Source organism: Erythrolamprus reginae, chromosome 3 (genome assembly GCF_031021105.1).
Source record: "Erythrolamprus reginae isolate rEryReg1 chromosome 3, rEryReg1.hap1, whole genome shotgun sequence".
NCBI classification, from domain to species: Eukaryota; Metazoa; Chordata; class Lepidosauria; order Squamata; family Dipsadidae; genus Erythrolamprus; species Erythrolamprus reginae.
The window spans coordinates 37414966-37442794 of record NC_091952.1 but is presented as its reverse complement, the minus strand read 5'-3'; the positions used below and the strand labels follow the sequence as shown (position 1 = coordinate 37442794).

The 27829-nt window shown below is 38.0% G+C and overlaps 1 protein-coding gene across 21 annotated transcripts in view; it reads right to left on the bottom strand.

The window, feature by feature from the left end:
* Positions 1–27829, bottom strand: part of EPB41L1 (erythrocyte membrane protein band 4.1 like 1) — a 225865-nt gene that overhangs the window by 63588 nt on the left and 134448 nt on the right. For all 21 annotated transcript variants that reach the window (XM_070744816.1, XM_070744819.1, XM_070744813.1 and 18 more), the window contains one exon: positions 5532–5734. In XM_070744816.1, coding sequence (XP_070600917.1) covers positions 5532–5720 — 189 coding nt within the window. In that variant the 5' untranslated portion in view covers positions 5721–5734. The remainder of the gene's footprint in view (positions 1–5531; positions 5735–27829) is intronic.

Sequence of the window (27829 nt, the reverse complement as noted above, 5' to 3'; positions counted from 1 at the left end):
TGGGTCACGGAACGAATTAAGTTCATAAGTAGAGGTACCACTGTATTACACTCGGTCTCTGGTAGATCACAGCAATGGCCCTCAACTTTTTGAGTACCAAAGACCAGTTCTATGGAGAGAGGTTTTCCATGGACTGGAGTGGGCATGGTTTTGTGTGCTGTCTGCATCCCGAGGATAGGGCTTCACTGCGGTCCAGTTTCTGGCATGCTGCAGACCTGCATGCTGCAGACCTGTGCCAGTTCACAGACAGGGAGTTGGGGATGTGTTACAAAGTTATATGGAGTAGGTTTCCTGAGATGTGACATAGGAAAGTAACAACTTATCTGGTTCCACTTTTATCTTGAGAGAACTCTTTTATTTCTCAGTTCAAGGATAGTGCAGTATATGATTAGCCTCCCTCAGAGTCCTCACAACTTGGTCAGAGTGATATCTCTTCCATGATTAATATTTTACTCTGAATATTATATGAAGATACTCTTGATTGATATCCTGATCATCCTTTTTCTTTACTATACTGTATCATACAGAAGCTCAGGAATCCCGGATCCTTTCTTTTTCTAATTACTTGGCTCTATTATATAAATCACTATTGCCTTGCATTGAGTCATGAACAATGGTATGCTTTAGTGGACATATTCTAACTTTGGCCACTAAAAATTAATTGTGGCCCTATACTGTCTTGTCTGGTACATACCAACATGTATATTTTCTCACATTTTGGAATAAATACCCTTACAATGGCATCCTACAATAATCTCATCATGTACCTAGATTATTTACCTCCTGCTTTATAAAAAGAATGCAGATTATACTGAAAACAAGCTAAAAACTTGTTTTGTTGTCGCCAGAGCAATTATATGGCTCTTCAGGTGAAGTTGGATTCCAACTGTTACCAAGTCCAGTTAATAATGTTTAGAGGATCAACAAGGGTCTGCCCTAGGACTTTTAATGTAGTTAATTTTTGTATTCATTACTTTTTAATACAAATTTTGACACTGAAAGAGCTACCCAGGATCCTCAAAAATAGGTGACATACAAATCAAGCAAGCACACAAGTATAGATCTAAAATTAGAATACACTAGTTATATCACTTGCAGCAGATCGGTAAGTTTTACTAACCCAATTTTTTAACAACAGTAACAACATCTGCTTTTCATGGATTAGGGCTTTGTTATCTTCAAGACTTCTTATCTCCAACTGTTTCTATCCACCTTATACATGTGGGCTTAGTGGATACACTCTAGATCCCCTCAACTAACTTCTCATTGTGTGTGTGTGTGTGTGTGTGTAGTGTATGTGTGTATATATACATATGTGTGTATACATATACATACACATACATGCATATACATACATACAACATATACACACACACACCACATTTATGACCGTTGTCATGTTTTTTTTGCTATCCTTTTTTTTAGTCTAGACTGCCACATTGTTTTTAAAACACACAACATTTTTACATGCTTATGTTTTGTAAGTCACCCAGAATTTATTGGAGTAGGCAGTCATTATAAATGCAATAAACAATAATGATTACATTTAAAAATGAGAATTTCAGAAACAGATTTTTGCACAAAACAACTGGATACTCTGTTCACTTCTGATAATGCAAATAAAAATTTCCAGGCTCACAATATACTTAGAAACTAATCTAATGTACAGGAACCAATTATTGCTTGCAGCTGCACCATTTTAAGAGAAAATTCAACTCACTTAATAAAGCTGGCTCTCTGAAATTATTTTAATATAATAGGACTAACAAAATTGGCCAAGATATTAATTTGTATCAATGTAGTCAACTTCAGTCAAATATCAACCAGATTGTTTAGCTATTTGCTAAATGCCTGGCTACCACTTTGATAAATAGAGAGTGAGCAATTAAAGACAGCAAAGAGGACAAAAAGGTTGATCTTAAATAACATACAGCTGATGGATCTAAATAGAGATACATCTTGAAACAATAACTCCCAATTTGCCCAAATTGAACAGAACAAGGACATTGCTTGCACATTTAAGAACTTTAATCTTAATTCTATGCTTTGATTTGTGTATCTATGGAATCACATTTAGATCTAAGATGACATAAATAAAGGTATCTTTAGTCCAATGTGATTCTGAGCTTAATTTAGTAACCAAACAAACCAATTGCTACAATTTTAGCAAAACAGGTCAGAATCAGTCCATCAAGCTGACCTTTAACACAACATCTATATAAAGCAGAGTGTTTAACTTTTGTCCTATTCAATGGACACAACTTCCCAACCTATCTTCTGCAAGAGAAGTTGTGTAAGGACTTTATTTAGACACGCCCAAACACACTGCAGCAACCTGGAACAGTAGAAAAAGGAAATAAAACATCTATACCACATACTCCAACAAAATGGATATCCATGGAGCTTTATCAAAAAATCCCTCACCACTCAACCCAATATAGCACAACTAACACAAATCCTAAAAAGAATTATACTGCCATACATCAAGAATAACTCAGAAACCACCAACGTACTATTACAACCATATGGAATCAATAGGGCACACAAGCCAACTAAAGCCCAACAACCCCAGAAGAAATAACAGGAACCATCTACAACATACAGTGTAAGGACTGAAACAACCACTATGTAGGACAAACAGGCAGAATACTGACAGAATCCATCCACTAACACCAATTAGCAGTCAGAAGACATGATGATTAAAAAAAATAATCATAACATATAGACAGAGTTAACCATAATTTCAACTGGGAAAGTGTGATCATTCTAGACCAAGCCAAGTCCAAAAGATACTACCACCCAGCCCAAAAACAAACAAAAAGACCCAAGCACCTTACCAGTAATCAACACCCACATCAACAAAGATTAATTTCAAGGTTTACATTAGACCAACAATAAAGTAAACAATATCCCAATCAAGAAAGTGCTGAAGGAGCCAACAGCCCAATCAAAGAATCTCTAAGACCACCTTCACCAACACTCACAGGCAAGCCAATAGTTTATAATATAACATGATAGCAAACAGCACTCCTTATTAGTACTGATGATGTTACCTAGTTTGGATAATGAAACATCTGCAAGGAAACAAGTAAGTAGAGAGAGCCCTAAAGATCCCTACTTACACACCTGTTCAGAACCTAGCTTTATTTTTTTAAATTGGCAATGAGAGAGATAATTAGTGAGAGAGATAATTAAGATTCACTCTGCACACACTAAATGTAATTAATAACAATAGTACTTAAGACTTATATACCCCTTCATAATGCTTTACAACCCTCTCGAAGGGGTTTCCAGAGTGAACATATTGCCCCCAACAATCTGGGTCCTTTAGCAACCTCAGAAGAATGCAAAATTGAATTAACCCTGAGCCAGTCAGAATCGAACTGCTGGCAGTCAGCAGAATTAACCTGCGATACTGCATTCTAACCACTGCGCCACCACAGCTCTTAACCTTATCATTATAATTAACACGATCACAAGCTGAACTCTTGACACTAAAAACTGCTCCTGGGATAAATGTTGACAATTTCTAGTTCATTTCCACCCTGACACTACTCTGGGCACAGCCCACTCTTAATTCTGATCTGGAGACATCGTTATAGGCTCCTGACTTCTCTTTAGCATCCACATACTGTACATATGTAAAATATTGTGCTAATTGTTTGCTTAATAATTAAGAGCTTAGGATGCAGTTCTCAGCCTTCCAGAAGGTACACAGCTTATATAAAACACATTATAAAATAAATATATTACCGTAATCAATAGATACATTTAGATATAAATTTAGATATTTAGATATAAATAGATATATAAAACACATTATAAAAGATAACAAGAGTAGAAAACTGGCATTGCATCAAGTCTGCATGGGGGAGGGGGAAGGGAATGCAGGGGTAGCATTTACTAGATCAGGGGTGGGCAACTAGGTTAACTTTATGGCCTGTAGACTTCAACGTTCAGAACTCCCGAGCCAGCAGGTAGATCACATGACATCTTTTTGCAATCAAGCTCAAAGGTGGAACAGACACCTAGAGACACATTATTCCCAGGTGGACAATAGGCTATGTTTATGTAAGCTTAAATTCTAGCAATTAGACAAAATGATTACCTTACTTTCACATCATTTTAAAACTCCCTGGGATGTTATTGTTTCCTTAGTTTTGCTGTTCCTGTATATTTTAAACTGCATTTTAGTGTTTATGCTATTTTATGCTTTGAATGTTCTACTGGGGTGGGGGAGAGATTACAAAAAAAATAGTAACTCAAGAAATGCTACAATTTAAGCTACACGTTATTTATTTATTTATTTATTTATTTATTTAATTATATTTGTATGCCGCCCCTCTCCGTAGACAGCCGTAATTGTACAGGCTGTCATGAAAATCTTCTCCTATAGAGATAAAAATGTAGTGTTTGGCCATTAATATATAAGGAAAACAAGATTTCTTTATAAGGTTGATCCCATGGTATTAAACAGAAAGATTGCCATATTATCTACCTGTTTATGACACCATAAACAGAACCAGGTATATCTTACTAGCCTACAGTATTTGTTGGTTCGTTTATAAATCATATTTATATGTCTGCCAATCTCACAGAATGTGATTCTGGGCAGCATACAATAAAACTGTAAAACAGCAATATTAAAACAGATCGTGATTAAAACTATTGAAATTGTTATTTAAAAGGCTAAGTGACAGTGTTAGATATTATAAACAGTAAAGCTGCCTCAAGCAACCCTCCAGTCTGCGGATGCAGCCAGGTTGAAGGGATTAGTTTCCCTTGGGTTTAACCAGCTTTCAGTGTTCAGTTGTAGTTTCTAATAAACAACAGTTGTAAGACAGCACAGAAATTCAATGCAGGCCTGTTTCTGTGCGCAATGATTAGATACACAGAATATGTTTTGTTATAGAAAGCTATAGTTACTGCTAAACTCCAGCAAATAAATGAGAGTACATTCTGCATATGCTTAAAAGCACAATTTTGTTTTTAATGAGGTCATTTATAAAATGGCTGAGTTCCAGCTTTGAAAATATCTTCTTCTTTTTTTATTAATATTTTTTATTATTTTCAAAAAAGGACAAACAAAGACATACAACATTAAACATTTAAGGAGCTGCCATTGCTCCGCTTGTCGTAGAAGTCTACGGTAACTAATACAGAATATAAAAACCCCTAACTGTTACCAGTTCTATGCAGAAGTACCACACTTGTGAATTACATTCTTGTTGAATTTAATTCTACATTTTTAATATTAAACTTGTTAATTGAATTTCTTTGTATTTTAAAAAGTTATATACTTGTATATGTATATATATATATAAAAAGAGAAATAAACAAATTATTAGTAATACAGAGAAAAGAAAAAAGAAACACTTCTAAGTTAGTTATAATATAAACTATTTCATTCTATCTTATAATTCTTCAAATAGTCATTTATTCTTATATATTTAGTTTTTAATGCTATTTTTAAAATTCCACCAATCTTCTAAGCCTTTGTGAGAGCACTTTCGGCAACAGAGCAAACTCACCCTCTCCCCATGTTTAGCATCAGTGGGGGCTCCTGGTTTCTCATTATCGTCAGCTTCCTGATTGTGTAGTGTGTTGGTAGAGCTACCATTCACTGTGTTTGGCCCAGTTGCTGCTGCCTCCAGCTGCTGCTGGGGAATTCCTTCTTGAGCATTCTTCACCTCCGAATCTGGGCCCGTCTCTGTCATCATTGTTATTGATTATTCTGCATTTGCAAAGGGAAGATGAAATACATGAGGATGGGATTAAATGGGTAATCATACCTATTAAAGTAAGGTGTTTTTTTTCTCAATCTCTAGGGCACACACCTGTGCCTTCCAGCACCATCTTGCACAAAAATTATATAGAGAGTATTCTCAATAAAATTTGATGATAAATGAACGGCTTGCCACATAGTTAATCAATGCAACACCTGGATAACTTCAATCTCAAGCACCCACTCTGCTGAGATGCCCTACAGGGGTGGGAATTGTTGCAGTAAAACATTCCTTCTGGCTGCAAACGGATACTCACATTTATTATTGCTAAATCTCTGCTTTGATTAAAACTCAAAGGCAAGACTACCTAAAGAGCATTCTTTGACATAAGAGAAAAATTAGAACACTACAGAATTCTGTGTATCTGTCTTGTAAAATATTACACCTTGATCCGGTAACTACTTGGCTCTAGGATGCTCTTATAAATGAAAAACAAGAATTTTAGGTGAAGGAACTTTGGGGAAGCCATACTCTGCACAACCTATTTCACAAGGCTATTTTAAGAATTTTGGGTATTCTAATTACCCCAAAAAGCATTAGCCCCAATTCTAGTTCGGTAAACATAGTGAAAATTGTGGTGGAGGGAAAATAAGATGTAGTCCTATTCTACATTAAAAGGTGTTGAACAATCTGCACTCTATTACAAGGATCTCCAACCTGGGCAACTTTAAGCTTGGTGGACGTCAACTCCCAGAATTTCCCAGCCAGCTCTAGTGTGTCATGCAGTCCCTGGCCCATTTTCAACCTCCCCCCTCCCCAGTAGTGTTCATTTCAGAACTCCCCACGCACTCCATCTCATACGTACCTGTACAAATCTTATGTTTTAGGAAACTTAGCATTCTCTTATGCTTAAATATGACAGGCTGAAATCGTGCTACCATAAATTCCAATAGTCTCTTAATGTGAAAAAGCAAACTTCCCAAAGTAGACTCCCTCCATAAATGTTTCACTACAATTCCCATAATCTTCAGTCTGCATTAGACAGATTCAGATAGAGCAGTAAACATGTACACAAAAATATAGTTGTGTTCTACAAAGCCAAGTCTTTCTGTATGTGCTTTATGAACTACAGCATCACATGGAGGCCATGTACCAAATCCAGTACCACACCTAAAACTTAGTTTATTTATTTTATTTCATTTATTTATTAGATTTTTATGCCGCCCTTTCTCCTTAGGGCGGCTTACAACATGTTAGCAATAGCACTTTTTAACAGAGGCAGCATATTGCCCCCACAATTCAGGTCCTTGTTTTACCCACCTCGGAAGGATGGAAGGCTGAGTCAACCTTGAGCCGGTGATGAGATTTGAACTGCTGACCTACAGATCTACAGTCAGCTTCAGTGGCCTGCAGTACAGCACTCTACCTGCTGCGCCACTCCGGCTCATGCATGCAACACTAATCTCTCTATCCACAAAATAAAATATATTCCTCATGGGTATTAGAATGCAAAAACAAACACTGATTGCTGAGCTCTGACTGCTAATCTCTCCCTTCTGTACATTTTTGTTTAGCTTAACAAGATGCCTAATATATCTGCACATAAGGGTACAAATGAAGCACTACAGCTTGCACCAAACCAATTACATTCCTCCAAATAACTAGATATTGATGATTGGTGCCAGCTGAAAATTTCCACCCAACGTAATAGTTCAGACAACACAGCAGATCTCACAGCTTGCGTAGGCTTCCGACAATAAAAAAAACAAGGAGTGATGAGAGTTTTTCTTCTACAGATGTCTCTTTTGTCTGGCAGACACTCCTATGCCAGTGTTAGTGCAATCTTTCTTTGAAGCTCATGATAAAACTTCTGATCTCTCTCCCTGTAACTCAGCCTAGCAAAAGATGAAAGACAGCTGCTGTTTATGCCAAGGGTCCCCAATCCCCAGACCACAACCTACTACTGGGCTGCAACCTGCTCAAAGCCGGGCATATGAGCGATGGACAAGTGCATGCACACAAAGCTCCACTTGCATGAGCAGTGGAAATTTGCACTTGCACACAAGCCTGACTCATGTGAGTGGAGGGCGCCTGTACTTGTGTGCGAAGCTCCATTCACATGAGCCCAGGGGGCCAGGTACCTTCCACTCGCACATATGCAAGTGCAAGCGTTTTCACTCATGTGCGAAGCTGCATTTGTTCGATCACAAGCGCCCTCTGTCTGCATGAAGCTCCATTCACATGAGTGGGTCACTCACACCAATGGAGCTGTGCACACCCACATGTGTGCCTGCCACTCACTCGCACACCCCACTCTGAGTTGGGCCACCAACATGGAAAGGATTGGGACTGGTGGTTTATGCCAGCTTGGATTCTTCAATTTGGATGAAATGTTTTAAAAAGTAAAGTTGAATCTATTAGAGAAACTTTTTAAATACAGTGTTCCCTCGATTTTCGCGGGTTCGAACTTCGCGAAACAGTTATACCAAGGTTTTTCAAAAATATTAATTAAAAAATACTTTGCGGTTTTCCCCCCTATATCACAGTTTTTCCTGCCCGATGATGTCATATGTCATCGCCAAACTTTCGTCCGCCTTTAATAAATATTTTTTTAAATAAACTTTAATAAATAAATATGGTGAGTAGTAATCTAAATGGTTGCTAAGGGAATGGGAAATTGTAATTTAGGGATTTAAAGTGTTAAGGGAAGGCTTGTGACACTGTTCATAGCCAAAAATAGTGTATTTACTTCCGCATCTCTACTTCGCGGAAATTCGATTTTCGCGGGCGGTCTCAGAACGCATCCCCCATGAAAATCGAGGGAATACTGTACTGAAATCATTCAATTTTGGAGTTACATTTTGGAAGTACATGAATTTGTAGTACAAAGAACGTTCCAATCTAGTGAGACTGAGTAGAGGAAAAAAAGAGAGAGAGGAGAGAAGCTGCTACTAGCCACAATTCCACACCCCTAGCACCAGTACTATTATGTTGTCACCTCCACACAACAAATGATAAATTTTAATGCATTGAAGAAGCCACAGTCCAGAATTTCTTTGGTTAAACCTTAAAAACTTGCAAACTTCCCTGAAAGAAATTACTTTATCTACAATATACACCCACATTCTTGACTTAGTTCTAATCCACACAGCAAATTCCAATCCACACAGAGCCAATGTTCTTGTTAATGTCCTACATAACCCACCATATTATCTGAATCGGGCTTTAAAGTTACATGTGGAAACACTCCTTGGAAAAGAAGAGTAAAAATGAATTCAAGCTTCAGACTCAAAATAGAATCTGTTCCCAATTCCTTCCAAATCTGCAAGACTATACACTCATGTAAAAAAAACCAAGTTTAAAGTTTTTTTCTTTTTTTAACATGTGGTCATTTCAATGTTTTATCTTCATTCAAATAGAATATAAGGATAAATATGATAAAGGTAACTTCTGGGGAAATAATGGTGAAGAGAACCAAAATCTTATAACTATATGCATCAATCTATTAGCCCTCCAGATAGATTGATGCATGGTCAACTCTTCAGGGAATCTTCATCAAGTGAAGATCAATTTTTGTGACTTCAAGATCATGAATTATGAAGTTTTCACAGCAGCATTGCATTAATGATTTCTCCATGCCTTCTTCTGAGATGTTTTTCCTCTTCTAAATCTAATTGGAATGCAATACATCTGTGAGGTACCTGGTAGAAGAAGACACTGATGTCATTCTCTTTCAGCTACTATGGTGGGCAATCTTTCAGATATTTATGGTAGACAGATAGTTTTCACCAATTCTCGAAATGAGAAATTCAAGTAGCAAGAGAGGACTAATGGATATGGCTTAGAAATTATCTTCACACAGCAGGGGTTCTGACAGGTGGAACTCCTGTGTTTTTCAATGGCTTAAAGGGTGGGACTCGGCATAACATTTGTATATGGATTGACAGTCTCAAAATGCGTGAGCAGTGTGGTCGGGCGGTAGGAAAAGCAAGTACAATGCTTGGCTGCATAGCTAGAGGTATAACAAGCAGGAAGAGGGAGATTGTGATCCCACTATATAGAGCGCTGGTGAGACCACATTTGGAATACTGTGTTCAGTTCTGGAGACCACGCCTACAAAAAGATATTGACAAAATTGGGCTACAAGAATGGTGGAAGGTCTTAAGCATAAAACGTATCAGGAAAGACTTAATGAACTCAATCTGTATAGTCTAGAGGACAGAAGGAAAAGGGGGGACATGATCGAAACATTTAAATATGTCAAAGGGTTAAATAAGGTTCAGGAGGGAAGTGTTTTTAATAGGAAAATCAACACAAGAACAAGGGGATACAATCTGAAGTTAGTTGGGGGAAAGATCAAAAGCAACATGAGAAAATATTATTTTACTGAGAAAGTAGTAGATCCTTGGAACAAACTTCCAGCAGACGTGGTTGGTAAATCCACAGTAACTGAATTTAAACATGCCTGGGATAAACATATATCCATCCTAAGATAAAAATACAGGAAATAGTATAAGGGCAGACTAGATGGAGCATGAGGTCTTTTTCCGCTGTCAGTCTTCTATGTTTCTATGTTCTATGACCCAAAGTATATAACCTTAATCGAACATGAAAAGATCAGCTGAATTCCTGACATCTGGCTTCTTGGCCAGATTACAATGCTGCCATTTCCTCTCTTTGGCTAGTCCTCCAAAACATGTTGCTGTACCCTGTGGAGAAAATCCACAGGAAGTGCAAAGAAAACATTCTGGAGGAAAATTTATTTTGACTGATACCTGCCTATCTCAACAAGGGGTTCTCAGTTAGTTAACAACAAGAAAATGTACCCTCTTTAAACCAAAACACTTGATCAGGGACTATTTTCGTTGTAAGATTTCCTAGAGTGTATAACCACCATGGTTCCCTTACCATAGCAAATTTTATACACAGCATGTGTTACTTTCACCTAAAAATGAGCTTTCTGATGATCCTAGTGCAATATTCTAGTTTCACGCTTCAAAACAGCAGTGCAAACATTTCTGAAGGCTGACTTTCTGCCCAAGGCACGCCAAGTTGTAACTCAAAGATTATTTCTCTACTTTGAAATTGCTTGTTCAACTAGGGAAGAGGATGTTTCTTCCTTCTTTGATCACAGGCCACCATTTTCCATCTTTCTGCCTTTTTTCCTAACTATTATGATATAGAAACAGATAGGAAGAATGGATATCATGGGCATTAGCATCAGAATATACCATGCAGGACTCCATCAGATTGAACTGGAAGAGAATTTTTTAAAAAAAGAACAAAGGGAAAAAAAACAAGTTGAAGAAGCTGCAGGTATTGTAAATTTTGATTCACTGAGTGATAGATTTAAAGCGGGGTTGTTAGCTGACAGCTTTCTGTTCATTTATCTCAAACCTTAAAAATTTTGTAATGGTTTTCAGAACAGTAAAACCTGTACAATATAGAAAGACTACACAAAGAAATATGGCTGAAACAAAGGAGGAAAATATATAAAGCACTGTGGGCTTAACCTTTCTGCATCACATGCAACTCCATGTAGGTTTTTGTCTATAGGAAGGGAAACCAGCAGCTTGCCAATTTCTCAGAGGAAAGATGTTTACAGTGATCCCCCGCTCGTTGCGAGGGTTCCGTTCCAGGACCCCCCGCAACGAGCGGGTTTTCGCGAAGTAGCGCTGCGGAAGTAAAAACACCATCTGCGCATGTGCAGATGGTGTTTTTACTCCCGCAGCGCTAGCGAGGAGCCGAAGATTGGGGGCGGCGCGGCTGTTTTAAAACGTCGCCGCCGGCATGGGGGGCTTCCTAGCAGCCCCCCAAACCCGGGTTGGCGGTCCGGGGGGTGCTGGCAAGCCCCCCATGCCGGCGGCGACATTTTAAAACAGCCGCGCCGCCCCCAATCTTCGGCTCCTCGCTAGCGGGCAGGCAGGCGGCGGATTCGCTTCAGGACTCAGCTCAAAAGCGCCGAGAGCCAGCGCCAGCGAACGGCTTGTCCCCGCTGGCTCTCGGCGCTTTCGAGGTGAGTCCTGGAGCGAATTCGCTTCAGGACTCAGCTCAAAAGCGCCGAGAGCCAGCGCCAGCGAACGGCTTGTCCCCGCTGGCTCTCGGCGCTTTCGAGCTGAGTCCTGGAGCGAATTCGCTTCAGGACTCAGCTCAAAAGCGGCGAGAATGAACGGCGTGGGCGGGCGAAGGGCGGGCGGCAGCGAGGAGTTTGCGTGGGCGGTGGGGAAACTCCTTGCTGATGCCCGCTGCTCGCCCTCCCGCCAGCAAGAGGGGGAAGACCCAGGGAAGCCGCCCAGCAGCTGATCTGCCGGGCCCCATCTACGCATGCGTGCCCATAGGAAAAAAGGGCACGCATGCGTAGATGGTGTTTTGACTTCCGGGTTCAAAAATCGCAAATTACCCTGTTCGCAATGGTTGGGGACGCAATAACCGGGGGATCACTGTATATGAAAAGCTTCTATGTATCTTTCAAACTAAGACCCTTCTAGGTAGCTTATAACAGGGGAAAGCATGGTAGAGTCTTGCAGAGGGAATCTCAGGATTGCACACCAAAATAATGAAAGCATCTCTGCAACACTAAGACACAAATTAGTCTTCTTTTCTACATATATGCAATGTCATAATGCATGTACGATACAAGTGCCCTTGCTCCACAGCAGCACAATACAACTTTCTTCATTTGTTCCCTGCCTAGCCCTTTCTGCAAAGACCATTGATTCCTGAAATTTCCACCAGTATTTCAAATACCACAAAATTAATCCTGAGGAATTGGAATTTCTACAATGTGAAATAGATTAGATTAGATTAGATTTATTGGATTTATATGCCGCCCCTCTCCGAAAACTCGGGGCGGCTAATAATACTGCTGCAGACTTCAACAGTAAGTCACACCTCTTTATACATTTCCTGACATTATTCTAACTGGACAATTATTTCTGTTTTGCATTTCTACATAAGTTTTTAGCTTTTTAAGTTTAGTTTTAGCTTTTTAAAGATCTAAATCAGTGATGGCGAACCTATGGCACGGGTGTCACAGGGAGCCATATCTGCTGGCACCCAAGCCGTTATCCTAGTTTACCTCCAATATGCATATGCATGCAAGCCAGCTGATTTTCGCCTCACCCAGAAGCTCTGGGAGGCATTTTCGGCTTCTGGAGAGTCTCCAAAGGGATAGGGGGAGGATATTTTTGCCCTCCCCAGGCTCTAGAAAAGCCTCTGGAGCCTGGGGAGGGTTAAAAAACAGGCCTACTGGGCCCAGCAGAGGTTGGGAAATGAGTTGTTTCAGGCCTCTGGGGGGGGGGAAGGCATTTTTGCCATCCCCAGGCATTGAATTATGTGTGTGGGCACTCGCACATGCATGATAGTACACACACACATGCTTTCGGCATACGAGGAAAAAAAGGTTTGCCATCACTGGTCTAAATGCATCTCTCCCCTTTTCAAGTGGGAACAGAATGTCTCTACCTACAAACGCCTCTACTTACAAACTTTTCTAGATAAAAACTGGGTGTTCAAGATTTTTTTACCTCTTCTCAAGAACCATTTTCCACTTACAAATCTGAGCCTCCAAAACTGTAACCAGAAAAGGCAGGGAGAAGCCTCTGTGGGGCCTCTCTAGGAATCTCCTGGGAGGAAACAGGGCTGGAAAAGGTGGGGAGAAGCCTCTGTGGGGCCTCTCTAGGAATCTCCTGGGAGGAAATAGGGCTGGAAAAGGTGGGGAGAAGCCTCTGTGGGGCCTCTCTAGGAATCTCCTGGGAGGAAATAGGGCTGGAAAAGGTGGGGAGAAGCCTCTGTGAGGCCTCCACCCTCCTTGTGGTTTCCCCAATTCCACACATTTGCTTTTACATTCCTATGAAAAAAGCTTCTTCTTCTTACAAACTTTTCTACTTAAGAACCTGGTCACAGAATGAATACGTTCATCAGTAGAGGTACCATTGTATATAACTGTGGCCCTCTTCTTGCCGAAATCCAGGTTTCTAAAGTTTAATAATATGTTTTAATTAAAAAATGAAGGTAATATTTGGTGAAGTCAAGATTTTTTTTCCTGAAGAAACTTCAGGGATGAGTTCCTTCCAGGTCAAACCAGGTTGCCTGAACCATTAGCGATCTGCTGGTTATGTAATTTTGGCATCACGGATCTGGTTCTATCTTTGCCATCTGTGGTCACAACCATCTTTTTTTCTTAACTATCAGGCAATTTTCCTATGTTTGGATGGCTTTTCATCCTTCTGTGCTTTGAAAAATGCCTTCTTGCCTGCCTTCAGATTACTACTGAGCTTTATTTCTTTCCCTAAAGCATAGCTCCTCAGTTCTGCAGCTATGTTTCAGGCTGAATCCACCTTCTGAGCATGAGTGGAAGTGAAATTGCCTGAGGGGACACACACGAAACATTGTGATGAGAACTGGTGGCGAAGATAAGGGGAACCTACCCATGACCTTAGCTACCTACATCTTGCCCAATATTTTTGAATCTCAAAAAAAGAAACAGCTTGCCTTCAGGTCTTCGTATTGGCTTTGAACAGTGGCCTCATTTTGTTAGAGCTACTGGGAGAATAAACACCATAAAAAAGCATCAATATTATAGGCTCATGGCCATTCACTCTACTATGGTTATTCTTGAGAATACATCAATATTTATAACAAACAAATGAAACTGATGACTAGTTAGTTATAGGGCTTCAAGACTTCTCCAATCAACTGATTCTGAGCTACATATTGCTCTCTAATATATATTTGGAATTAAAGCCACTTAGAGGCTCCCTAAACATTGAAATGGGCGCTCTTTACATTTCATAAATAAATAGAACTGAAATGGAATGGAATAGAAACTGAATATTATTACGTATGAACAGGTGTTTGAAAATCAGAAATATAAAACTTCTGGAAATGTTGAGGCTACAGAAAAAAATAGAGGAAAATGGGGGGAAATCAATTTAGAGATCTAAAATTCATTTCTTACATTAAGAAAATAAAATATGCTTTTTATGTATCTTGATTGTTTCAGGAAACTATATTATTTACTGGTATTTTAATCACAAATTTACATCATTTTTAAAGGATATTACAAATGGAATAAAAAGTAAAATGCAGAAATTTAATATGCCAAGTATCTCTAAAATTCAGTTTTCCAAACCATCCACATAATAGTAAAACAGAGTGATTTATTTTGGCTTAGTCTCTTCCACATATTTACAGTTTTTTTGTGGGGAAGACTGAGAGGACAAAAAGAAGTCATGATATAGAAATTTTGCTTTTAGACATATTTTAAGTAAAATAAATTGTAGTTCATCTTGTGTCATCTTCTGCAGTTTCTGATCCTGAACTGAACATAGAAATATTCCTGGGATTGAGACAAACTCCTCTATTCTTTTACATATCTGTCCCCAATAAAAATATTTCTATTACAAGTTGGAAAAATATTTGGAATAATATTGGACAGCAATATGTGACCATTTTAGCATTGATCACTCTTAAAAAATATAATTGGAGGGTTTTTTTCTCATTCCTTTTTTCAAAACTTTCTGGCTTTACCGGGATTTTATCCTGAATTGATCCACTTCCAACTTATAAATAAATAACTACAGTACACCTACAGTATACTTAATATATGTACCAACCCTTAATTATTGGGCAAATGAAATTTACAAAGAAGTAAGACTGGGAAAGATGCAGTTTGATCCCAAAACCTGCAGATTTCTTGGGATTTGGATAGTTTATCAAAGTGGAATTATGGCATCTGAATTGACTAGAAACGTATTTGGTGAGTTGATGCATAAGATACGTTGTTTCCCCCAAAATAAGATCCTGTCTTATATTTATTTGAACCTTGAAATGAATGCTTGGCTTTACTGCCATGCACTCAAAAGCCCGATTGGACTTATTATCAGGGGATCTCTTATTTGGGGGGGAAACAGAAGGGGGAGGGAGGAATTCAGCAACTATCTTAGAAAGCCAGACTGGCCTTATGAAGTAAACATTAAAGTTGACTTCATAAAGAACAGCCTGTGGGCCATATCCGGCCCACAAGCAATCCCAGTCTGCCCCACTGTGTCTTTGGCAGGGAGAAGGACATTGCCAGTGTTGGCGGTGGGGCAGCATGTTGGTGGCAATGTCACAGGGCAGCTTCCAGTCTTATTGGAGGTTCTAATTAGATGAGATAGTTTTAAAGAAAGCTTTAATTCATCTTTATGAGACCTCAGGCATTTCTGTAAAAAACCATGGTGCATGATGCAGCAACTGAAGCACGCAAGCTATGTTCATACAACAGTCGCTAATTAACCAATCGCATTTCAATCCATTAACTAATCAATGACATTTAGTGTATTAGATGTACTAAATAAATCTACAGGATACACTTACTTTTATGTAAAAAGAAGTATAGCATGTAGGAGTTTTTTTCAGCTGAAATCTTACATCTCTAGCTTACCTCCAACAATGTAAGGCATTAGAATTGAGCTTCTAAATCATAAGGCTATCAACATTCTCAGTTATAATTCTTTTACAATTAGATTATACCTGTGAATGTTGCTATCCATATGATTTATGTATCATGTTTCGGTTTCCTTTTCGTTGAAGTACATGAGAGTGGAACTGGCAAATGCCTTTCATCTCTTGACACCTTCTCTCTCGAAACATTTGGGAGTCGCTGAGCTGACTGGCATTCATCAACCAAGAGCAAAAGGTTAAATATGACAGGCAACTGCAAAGTGATCGATTTTCTTGGAGTTGTGTCATTCAATCAACTTTGAAGGTCATATTATCTTATTTGTATGTACTTTCTCAGAAAAAAAACAGTAGGATCCCTTCATCTCTGATGATGCAGATTCTCTTGATCAGAGGCCAAAGCTTCTGTAGTATCTCTTTCTACTTATATCCTGTTTACAGACTATATACTCAAACTCATCTTTCTCTACTCGAGTTGGAAGCCTCTATGCTCCCTGCTACTTCCAAAGACTCATGTGCATGTATTTTCCAGATGAGCCATTTCTGGTTTACTATATTTTCTTCAACAGCAGAGATTGTAACAGTGGTTATGTTGTCTTACCAGCAATCAGAACTAATACAACATCTTTAATCTGATAAACTTCATTCATGATGATGTATTTTATTAAATAGCAATAGACTTATATGCCGCTTTACATTCCTCTCTAAGTGATCTACAGTCAGCATATTGCACCAACAATCTGGGTCTTTATTTTAGTGACCTCAGAAGGAAGGAAGACTAGGTCAACCTAAATTACCAAAACCCAGATATTTTGGGTTTTTCACTTACAGCCCTTATCTATTTTTTCACTTACAGCCCTTATCTTATAAAAACTGTTTAGACACTTCAATGAAAAATAACTTTATAGGATTTCCTCTTTTATATATATATGTGCATGCTATATATAATTATACATGTGTCGATGATATGCTGTATCTTTTAAAATTCTCTGACTTAGCCTTGAACCATAAAAAATGAATAAATTATAAAATAAGTTACTAAGGTCTCTTTTAAGAAAGTTGAGGAATTTAATCCAGACTCAGAGGGCTGACTAAAATATATGTAGCAACTAGCACGATGTTTTCTAATGAAAAATCTGAATAGGAAAATTTATTCTAATAGATGCTCTCTCAAAGTGGCAAGATATGCATGCCTCAACTTCAGAAAACCATCTACAACATAGTTTAACAGATTTTTTTTCCCCTATACAATCGCTAGTATTATTGGTCATAATTAATGTGTAAGATTTCACAAGTCATTAATGTTTTCAGCAAAAATAGAACCAAACGTACTCAAACAGCATTTTCCCACCTGGCATGAAATTATTTGGCAGACAGAGCAGGGACGGCCTTCAAGGGATGTTTAAGGAAAATGAATTGAGGAGATTTAAAGATTAAATTGGCTCTCTTCCTGTTGAAACATAATACCATTACACAAACCACCACCAGCATCAATCCTGCCCAATTCTTCAAAGAAAGACGGATCAAAATTAATCTGGATTTAATGTATCCAAACATAAGAATGAAGTATCAAAAATACAGATTTAGTAAAAGCACATTATAATTATAATGCAGAAAAGGATTGGAAATGCAGAATCCAGTCTATGCCAACATTTCAGATTTAACCAATTTAGATTCAAAACCTGGATCCAAAAACAAATAAAATCCTTCTCTTTTAACATGGAACTCAACTATGGCTCATTAGACAGGTAACATTACCACACTGACTTCAGCTATCAAAGCATTTGCCTGAAAGGAAAGCATGAATTTGTTGTTGTTGTTTTTTATTGTTGTTAGCCGCCCCGAGTCTACGGAGAGGGGCGGCATACAAATCTAACAAATAAATGAATGAATGAATGTGCTCCAAAATCTCCCGGCAGACGGCTGCGTTGACCCCTTGACTTAATGAAGCACAGTGGACCAACACCAGCAGATGACATGGCTCCCCAAATCATCACAAACTATGGAAACTTCACACAAGACTTCAAGCATCTTACAGCTTGAACTACTGTACCTTGCCTTGCATGTAATGAGTCTCTCTCATATATTACGTTTCACCTTTCAAGTTGCATTACTAAAATAAATGAACTTTTGCAAATATCCTAATTTTTTGAGTTTCATCTGTATCTATTAAAGAACGAAGAAAGAGCAAACTGCATTAAAAATAGAAGGAAAATTAATGGATGAACAATGAGCAAACTCCACACTTGCTTGCACTGGCAATGTAAGTTAGTACCAATAATGAAACATCTGTAAGCAAATAACCAAGCACAGAAAGCACCAATACTCCATAATTCCCTATTTCATCTGGCCTTGAAGAACTACAGTAATCTTTCTTTTCTGTTTTCCTTGGCTCTGCATCTCTTGACTCTTTTTTCCCTTTAAGTGAAATTAAGAGTATATAATCAGTTCAGAACTCTTCTACTGATCAAAACAAGGCACTATAACCAAAAGCAGGTTTAACAGCTGCTTGCTTGAATGAATCAAGCAGCCAAAGTAACCAAACAACAATATATGATCACAGGCATGTGATAATAACAATAACTCTGTACACTACAGATAACCTCTTATTTAAAAAATCCCCATTTTGATTATCTTATTTATCCAAATGTAGAATTAAAATACAATATTGTAAGTATAGTAAATAAAGCTAAGCATGAAATTAGAAATGAACCCACCTTTTACACAAACATTTTTCTCTAGTGATCAGATTGAAGGCTGCACTGTAATCTGATTTTTAGCTGGAGTACTGGTTAAATGCTCTACTAAGCTATGGAGCAGATTTCCACTTACATGCTTGTTATTCAAGACAAAGTTACATATTCTTAAAAAAAATTAACTGTTGTTAGTCGCCCAGAGTCACTACAAGGGAATCAGCTGCCATATGAATGGAATGAAATGACAAACACAGCTAACTGTGGAAACTGACAACAGCAGTAATAATGTACAATTTTCTCTAACTTAAGATACACACTGCATAAATTTTGAAAAGTGGGAACCAATTTCTAATGCAAGAAGATATCCTACAATGTTTTAGCTGGATCAGAACAAAAGGTCTATATTATTTTAACTATTTCTAAAACACAGGCTGATAAGATTCTATTACTTGATCTCTACACACCATAAATTGAGGTACTGTATATGGAATGTGGCCAGCAGCAAGCTCTCTCGAGTGTTTTGGAACATACTGTATATCCTAGGACATATTTTTGACCTCAACCTTCCTTGCATTTTGCAAACCTTTAAACACCATATTGTTCAAGCATGCCTTTGAATTGGGATGACTGTAAGTGACCATTTTAGAAACATAGAAACATAGAAATCTAACGGCCTTATACTATTTTATGTATTTTATCTTAGGATGGATATATGTTTATCCCAGGCATGTTTAAATTCAGTTACTGTGGATTTATCTACCACGTCTATTTTACTCTTTCAGTAAAATAATATTTTCTCATGTTGCTTTTGATCTTTCCCCCAACTAACTTCAGATTGTGTCCCCTTGAAATTAATGTCTTGTTACAAGGATACCATGTTGTTTACATTCATATTTTGTACAGTTGTAAACTGTCCAAGTGGGTTGGGTTCCATACACAGTGAAATAAATACATGCACAAATGCTTTGTGTTCCAACTTCGGCAAAGGCAATAAATGCCCATGCAACTGGCAGGCAAAGTGCAGGTGTGATTCAGGCAGAGGTGCTGGGCAGGAGAACACACACGTTGGAGGGAGTTTGATACAAAATGCAGTAAAGAGGAGAAAACAACGGGAGGCACAATGCAAATTGGAAGAGAGCAACTCAGCAGAGTATTTGAAGCAAGAATTGTGAAGAAGTCAGGAAGCTTGTCAGAACAGATGGTAGCTGATAGGTATGGGGAGGTAACAGAAAAGGGGGTTAGGGAGCGGGGGGGGGAGAGAAAGAGTATGAATGTACATGGCAGCTTACTAGAGGCTGAAGAGAAGGTGTAATCCGAGTCGAATAGTCCATAATCAGAAACTCACAATGTCTTGAAAAGTAGAGAGGGACGAGCCAAGACTTGGTCAGGAACGTGCTAAGATCGAAAATGTAGCAGGAGTCAAAAGCAAGAATACACAAATCCAGTTATCGGAGTTGCTTCCAGCAACAGAAGGTAATCCTTGCCCAGTTTAAATCCTCTCCCCGGTTTGCTTGCAAAGTTAGCGTCTTGCTGCTTGCTCACAAGGCGCTTTTTCTTTGATGAGGTACAAGATTTTCAGGCTGAAGGGGTTTGCTCAAGTTGGCTAACTAAGGATTAGTCCTGGCTGAGGAGGGACCTGGGAGAGTGTCAGCCGTGTCTTGGAGCCTTTTTGAGGGGCAAGACAAAATGAGACTTAACATCTTAAATGTCCAGTGGGTATCAATGCCCTCTGCTCTGTATTTATATTTATTTTCCCTTCCCCATTTTTTTTCATTTTATTTTAATTACTTTTATAAGCTGGGAAGTAGAATTTTCAAGAAGAAAAGAAATTAATATAGTACAAATTCTAATAACGTTTAAAAGGATATTGAAAAACAGATAATAAAATTAAGCAAAGAATAGAGGCAGATACTCCAAAAAAAATTCAACTGATTTTGGTCTCTACTGACCAACGTTTAATCATAACATAGTCATTTAATAATGAAGTAAGACGAATTAACCTCAAACAATAAGTTACTTAATTTTATACAGACTCTTGAAAATTGTTTTATGTCAATCTAGATATATCTTTGGAACATTTCTAAAAGGCTTGCCCCTTCCACAAACATGATGCAACCATAAAGAATTAAAATCCTTTCTGAAATGCATATTAATCAGCTGGGATGGTAACACAGTCAAGTTTCATAATTGCTAGTTTCTTGTTCTGAATTCTACAAGTTTTTGAATTTGATCATTAGCCCTTTATTAGATGTACTGTATATAATTCATTACTAGTCTATATCAGTCATTTAATGCTTTATTAATAATAAGGGCTGAAAATGTTATATACTTACAGATAAGTAATAATTGAATAAATCTTTGTTGATTTTTGTAAGAACAAAGCCTAAATATTTTATTTTTGCCACTAAAACACTTGCTTTTCAGCATCCTCTGTCAAGTTTCACATCATCTGAGTTTTTCATTTATTAAATCAGTAGTCTGACAATAAATTGGATTGGTCCAGAATTTCTTAATGCATCTTTCACAATGTTCTTTCTATGAATATACTGGAAATGTAGTTAATAAGAAAAAAAATTCCTCTGGCCCCTTATCTTCTATTCCCACCTAGATGTGGATTGAAGAACTATTATTCTATGCATTTATGGATCAAAAACATATAAACACTGTTTTATTATTTCATTATGTGTCAACTCTATTAATTCTCAAAAAAAGATTTAGTTTTTAATTGACACAGCACTGACTTGCCTTTGTATATGAAATTTTTATGTTCTTTCTTTGGGGTTTTCAACCAATTTAGGTACCAAAATGTGCATCTTATTTTTCCCGATGAATTTTGTTTATAATTCTGTCGAACAGGCATCCCACCAAAGAAACCATGTTAAAATCACCACTAAAACCTAAGCCTTAAATATATTGCACATTCTCTTTATGGGTCCAATTCTTCACTGTGTACTTTTTTGCTACACTGAGTATACACGGCATCAACTAATATTTCACTGATTTATCAACCAACAAACTCTAAAATCATAACTGCAAAGAAAGCCCTTTAATATTTTATAATGCAATAAAGCTTTTTTCAGTTCAAAGAGCAGCTATTCTTGAGTGATATTATCCAATTCATGACTCCAAAATGTGCATTCAAGAGTGATGAAAACAGATGAAGCCTAGAAATGCAAAAATGTTCATTAGGCTGAAATATTCTGGAACAGGAGATCCTGGTTAGACAACTATAGACAGCTGGTATCCTGGAAAAAGCACTAGTGACTCAATCAAAGAACAAACATCCCAAAATAATTAGGAGACCAAACAGCACAATCATCAGAGAGTATTGCCTTTTCTTTATCTCAAGTGCTTGTTTTTGTAAAAAGGATTCATCATCTGTGTATTACAAACATAGTCTAGATTCAGCTAGTGTCATCTCCCAGTAAAATATCTGAATCATCTGGGAGGATGAAACATGCAGCATGGATTGATGATGTAAAAGTACAAGGCCATATGATACATGGAGGCATGGTAAGGATTTTCTGGATATTTTCTTTGGGTGCATGGGCATTTCCTTCATTTTATGTTGTCTTTTGTGATTTGGGCTATTTTAGGGTTTACATTACCATTTCTATGCCCTCGCCCTCAAAATAATGGAAACAATGCTGCCAACTTTGACCGACAAGATGGTCAAAAAGAGATCTGTAGCTCTATGAAACAGGTTCAGGAACTACATGTGATCCTGGACTTTAATCTGCCCACCCTTACAGTGAAGGATTACTAATAGCACAGTTGCAAAATATTTGCATCGGATGTGGAATAACACACCCACATGAGAGCTGGGTAATAGCTGACCAAAGAGATTCAACCTGGAAATAAGGAAGAACTTCCTGACGGTCAGAACAATCAACCAGTGGAACAACCTACCAGCGGATGTTGTGAACTCCAATACTCTGTACATTTTAAAGAGGAAATTGGACTGCCATTTGGCTAGGATACTATAGGGTTCCTGCTTAGGCAGGGGGTTGGACTTGATGACCCACATGGTCCCTTCCAAATCTAACAATAAATAAATAAATTAAATAAATAAATAATAAGGGTCACTTTATTAAATATAAACATAGAAGACCTGCAGAGGTACTAAATGGGATGGAAGTTCCTATGTAAATGGGCATAACTCCAGCCTGGGCAGTGCGAGGCTATCTTTAGCCTACACCCAGCCTCGAGCATGTGGGAGGGCTCACCCCCATGACCCAGAACCGGAAATGACATAAGTGAGCCCCAAAGGCACCCCTCTCCACCACCCCGGTAGTATAGACAGCATGAGTAGTGGAAAGGGGCAGCTGATCATCTTCCAAAAGATGCCCAATGGAGAACACACACTTGCTACTGATACCCTTTTCTGCTCCGTTACTGCCAAACAGTGTCCGAGAAGAAATTAGTCAATTGCTACATGCCGACCTAATTAACCCCAGACATGCCATGTAACCAAAATACACTTCTCCGTCTTCCAGGGTGGAGTAGGCAAAAAAACAATCTAGACTCAAATGTGCTGCAAATTGCAAAAAATTCCTACTTGGCCCCCAGTTAGACAACCCTTTAAGCACCCAAGATTGAGCGGAGGATGGGTATCTGCACTTGCTAGCAGCCAGGCCAAAGAGGGGAAGAGCTGGGCAGCTTGCAGGCCTTTTAAAAAGACCACTCACTAAGCCCAGTCACTTCTGGCCCCATGAGCCACTCTGAGCATTCTGGGTGGTCTCACACTGCCACGTGAGACCTCCCAGCTACCAGGAAGTCGGTGCCGTGTTGATCCTGCACCAACGCAAATGTCAAATTTATCTAGTGAGATACTGCTGATCAGCCTTCTTCACAATTTCATGTAAGACTATAAGTAGTGCACTGCATTTATTTATTACTTTTTGGCATATTAGATATAAATATCCTTTGAGGACCCTTTGTCCCTTTAGAAAACTCTATAATTAAAATAACAATGCGCTTTATAAAATTATTAATTCCATACTAAAACCCAAAGAAACAGCAGGAGAAGTGAGTATCTAGCACAATCATTAACATGTGGAGTAAAATTAAATGCCCTCTTAAAAAGTCAAGAAAATGAAGCCACACATGTTTCTTGACAAGGGGGAGAGCCGGTAACTTAAACTACTATATAAAAAGCCCCCTATCTGCACCTCATAGACAGTTATCAAAGACAAGACAAGTTGATCCACTAAAGACATATATATACCAATAACATGTACTATGTATGTAGACATGTACGTATAGTGTATAAAATAAACCTGGGAGGCATCAAAGTGTGGTACAAAGGATTATGAGTATCCCAAAAATGTAAAGGAGACTGAAATGACATAAACAGCTTTCCACTGACACTTCAAAATAGCACATTGGCTGAGAGAATCAGTGAGCTTTGTCCTTCCAAATTTTTATTCTCCTTTGTCTCTCTGTGCCATAAATATCTGTGGAGTCTATTAGCTAAGCTGGTACTTTTCCATATTGACATTCTATTATTCAGGATTGTTATCTATTCTGTTATCCATGGCAAGCAATTTGCTTTATGATACAATTTAAAATTTGGAAAGACAAGACCATCTCTGCCTTCTTAATTCTGCAAAACAAAATTAACTCTGGTCTTTTCCAACTCCATATAAATGTATTGACAATTGTTTGCCATTCCTGTTAAGTTCTGAAACTGTAATTGACATCATTTGGAACAAATAATTTAACTTGAACAATACTTTCATTTTAATACTTGCATTGATCCTAACCAAAATGGCTTTAAATTCCTCCACTTTTCAAGATCTCTTGCCATAATATGACATTGTTATTTTTATATTGCTACCTGTCAAACATAGACCAAGATATTTCACTAAGTGGGTTCACAGTCATAGTCTTCCTGCAAAAAAAAATTAGCTTCTCATTATATTGCATTTCTCGTAATTATTTTTGGTTTCTAGACATTGATTTTATATCCTGAGAAATCTCTCAAACTATTAACTGTTTTGGGCTTTTCGTGGTTCTGTGATGATTAATAGTACATCAATGCCTAACTTATATCCCTCTCTATGGATTTGGAGAGATGCATTTGTTTATCACTCCAACCTTCCCGTCTGTATTTTTAGATCAATGATGAATAAATAAAAAAAGAGAGTGAACAATCTTGCCTTTTACTGATTTAAAAATCTGTAGAAATGAACTCCATTTGCTATCTTACCATTGATATATGTTACTGACTCAACTCTTCTTGGAACTCTTCTCTGGGATTTATTTTATTCAGTACAATCAGCAAGAACTGACACTGCAAACTGTTAGAAATTATTATATTTTCAGAAAGATTAGTGCAGCTTTCTTCCACTTTTTGTTTATATGTTCTATCATTTCAATTATGAACCTAACTGTTGTTCTTGAGATTTATTTAGAATATAGCCTGTTTGATCAATACATATTATATCTGAAAACAAATATCTTGAATCAATCAGTTAGCCTTGTAAAAACTTTGTAGCATACATTCAGAAGGGAAATGTATCTATATGATTAACCAGAGTTATGTATGCATCCTCCCATGTTGCCATTGTTTTCTTTAGTTTCATTCATCATAAATGGTTCCAGCAGTTTCTCTTCAAGTTCCATGCAATATATAATTGACTAAGGAATAAATAAAAGCATTAAAAATAATGCTTCATATTTTTCCTAATTTAATTGTTATTAATGCTTTTATTTGTTTCTTAGACAATTATGGATGTATATAATATACAGTAATACCTCGTCTTACGAACATAATTGTTTCCGGAAGTAGGTTCGTAAGGTGAAAAGTTCATAAGACGAAACATTGTTTCCCATAGGAAATAATGTAAAAGCGATTAATGCGTGCAAGGGGGGGGGGAATCGCAAAATGGCGCTCCGCTGGCTGCCGCCGCCCGGCTGTCACCTTTTAAAACAGCCGGGGGGCTTCTCAGCATTCTCCCACGTTTCGGCCTCCAAGAAGGACGTCTTCGTGACGTCAAAGCTCTGCCCATGGAATTCCCTAATGGGATTCCCCACCTCCTTTCCAGCCTCCAGATCAGCCGAACACACCGCGACCGATTGCAAAAATGACGCTCCGCCGGGCGGCAGCGCCCAACTGTAACCTTCTGAAACAGCCGGGCACTTCTCGGCGGCCTCTAAAATGCCGAGAAGCCCCCTGGCTGTTTTAAAAGGTGACAGCCGGGCGGCGGTGCCCAGCGGAGCACCATTTTGCGATCTGCAGTGGGTATGTAAGCCGAAAAAAGTTCGTAAGAAGAGGCAAAAAAATTCTGAATCCCGGGTTCGTATCATGAGGGGTTCGTATTATGAGGGGTTCGTATCACGAGGTACCACTGTATACCTAACTGTATTTCATACCAAAATTGAATATATTAACTCACCTATAGCACCTTCAATGTTAATCTTAGATATATAATCCTGTCATCTATATAATCATCTATTATGTCTGCTGTTTCTGGAATGTAACAATTTGGATCCTTTTTTCATTGCTATTATTGTCTGTTTCTTTGTTTTTTTTAAGGTGATAAGCAACCCATTTGTTTTTTGTTGAACAAGGAATAGTGGAGTAATTTTCACAAAACAGGTAGCCATAATATGTGGTTTAAAACCAAAATATATCACACCAGTTGTGACCCCCCCCCCCCGCCTCCCGCATGTGCACACAACCCCCACTGATGGTCATTTAGAAAAATCCTTTATTAGTGAGCACATAGAAGCCAAGAGGAACGTATGAGGCAAATTTCAGGTTTGTAGGGACATTTGATGATTATGGTGTGAGTTTTCACATATATTATATGTATATGCCCAAAAAACCATCAAAAAACCATATCTGAATTCAGATATTTGTGAGAATCTAACATTCAGAATACACTTACAAACCATTTGCCAATAAAAACTAAGATGTGTTGCAGTAGGCAATGACTTTTATATTAAAAAATGCATGTAAATGCTTGTAATGGTTCTCTGTACAAGCATAAATTGAGATACAAATTACCTGAACAACTTTCATCTCATTCTCTTTTTCCATAAATCCCTATAAGTGTAGTTTAACTTACATGTGAAAAGTATTTTCAAAATGGGACAATTATAATAAATAATAAGCAGAAACACATTTTCTTAATATTTTATATTCGGATCTAAGATATCTTGCTTTCAGTCTGGAAAAAAGAGAGATGCAGGACTTAACTGATTTTGAGAACAAGGGTGTTATAAAAATGCTTGAGGGATATAATATAGAGCAGTGGGGCCCAACGTGGGACCCATGCCCCATAGGGAGGGGCAATTTGATTTTAAATTGGAACCTTGTTTAAACCAAGTTAATGGCATTTCAGGCTCCCTCCGCATGAGTTCACTTTTTGAACAGTAAGAATTATGTCATGGGGAGGGGGGTCTGGATTTTAGAGATGCTTAGGTGCAGCACCAAAAAATGTTGGGGACCACATTTGGGAACCATGATATAGAGATTTGCCTCCAAGAGTTTAAAATAACTGCATATCATCTTTGAAACAATGACTCTGCAATCACCTCTCTTCATACTATATTGTATTATGTTCTTGACTTAATTTAGCTTGACATTTCATACTAAAACCACATGGTACTTATTCCATAAGTATACTTGTGCTAGTCTTTTCAATAAAAACCAATTCAATATAGAGAAAGGAAGTGGTAGCTTTGTAAAAACATTATAGGTGCTACTTCATATGAAATGTGTCTGTGATCCGAGGTTGAAAACAGCATCATTATAATAGGTAGTTTTTCTTTGTTTACCTGAAGTGAGATACAAATCACTTGCCCCATAGTGTGATATCCTCAGGTTGCACTCAAGGCAAATGAAAATCCCAATAATGACATCTTATAGAAGGCAAACAATTGGAAGCAAAGTCCCACCCCACTGTTTATGACAGGCAAAAATCTCATCCCATTGTACTACCCAAACTCCCACCC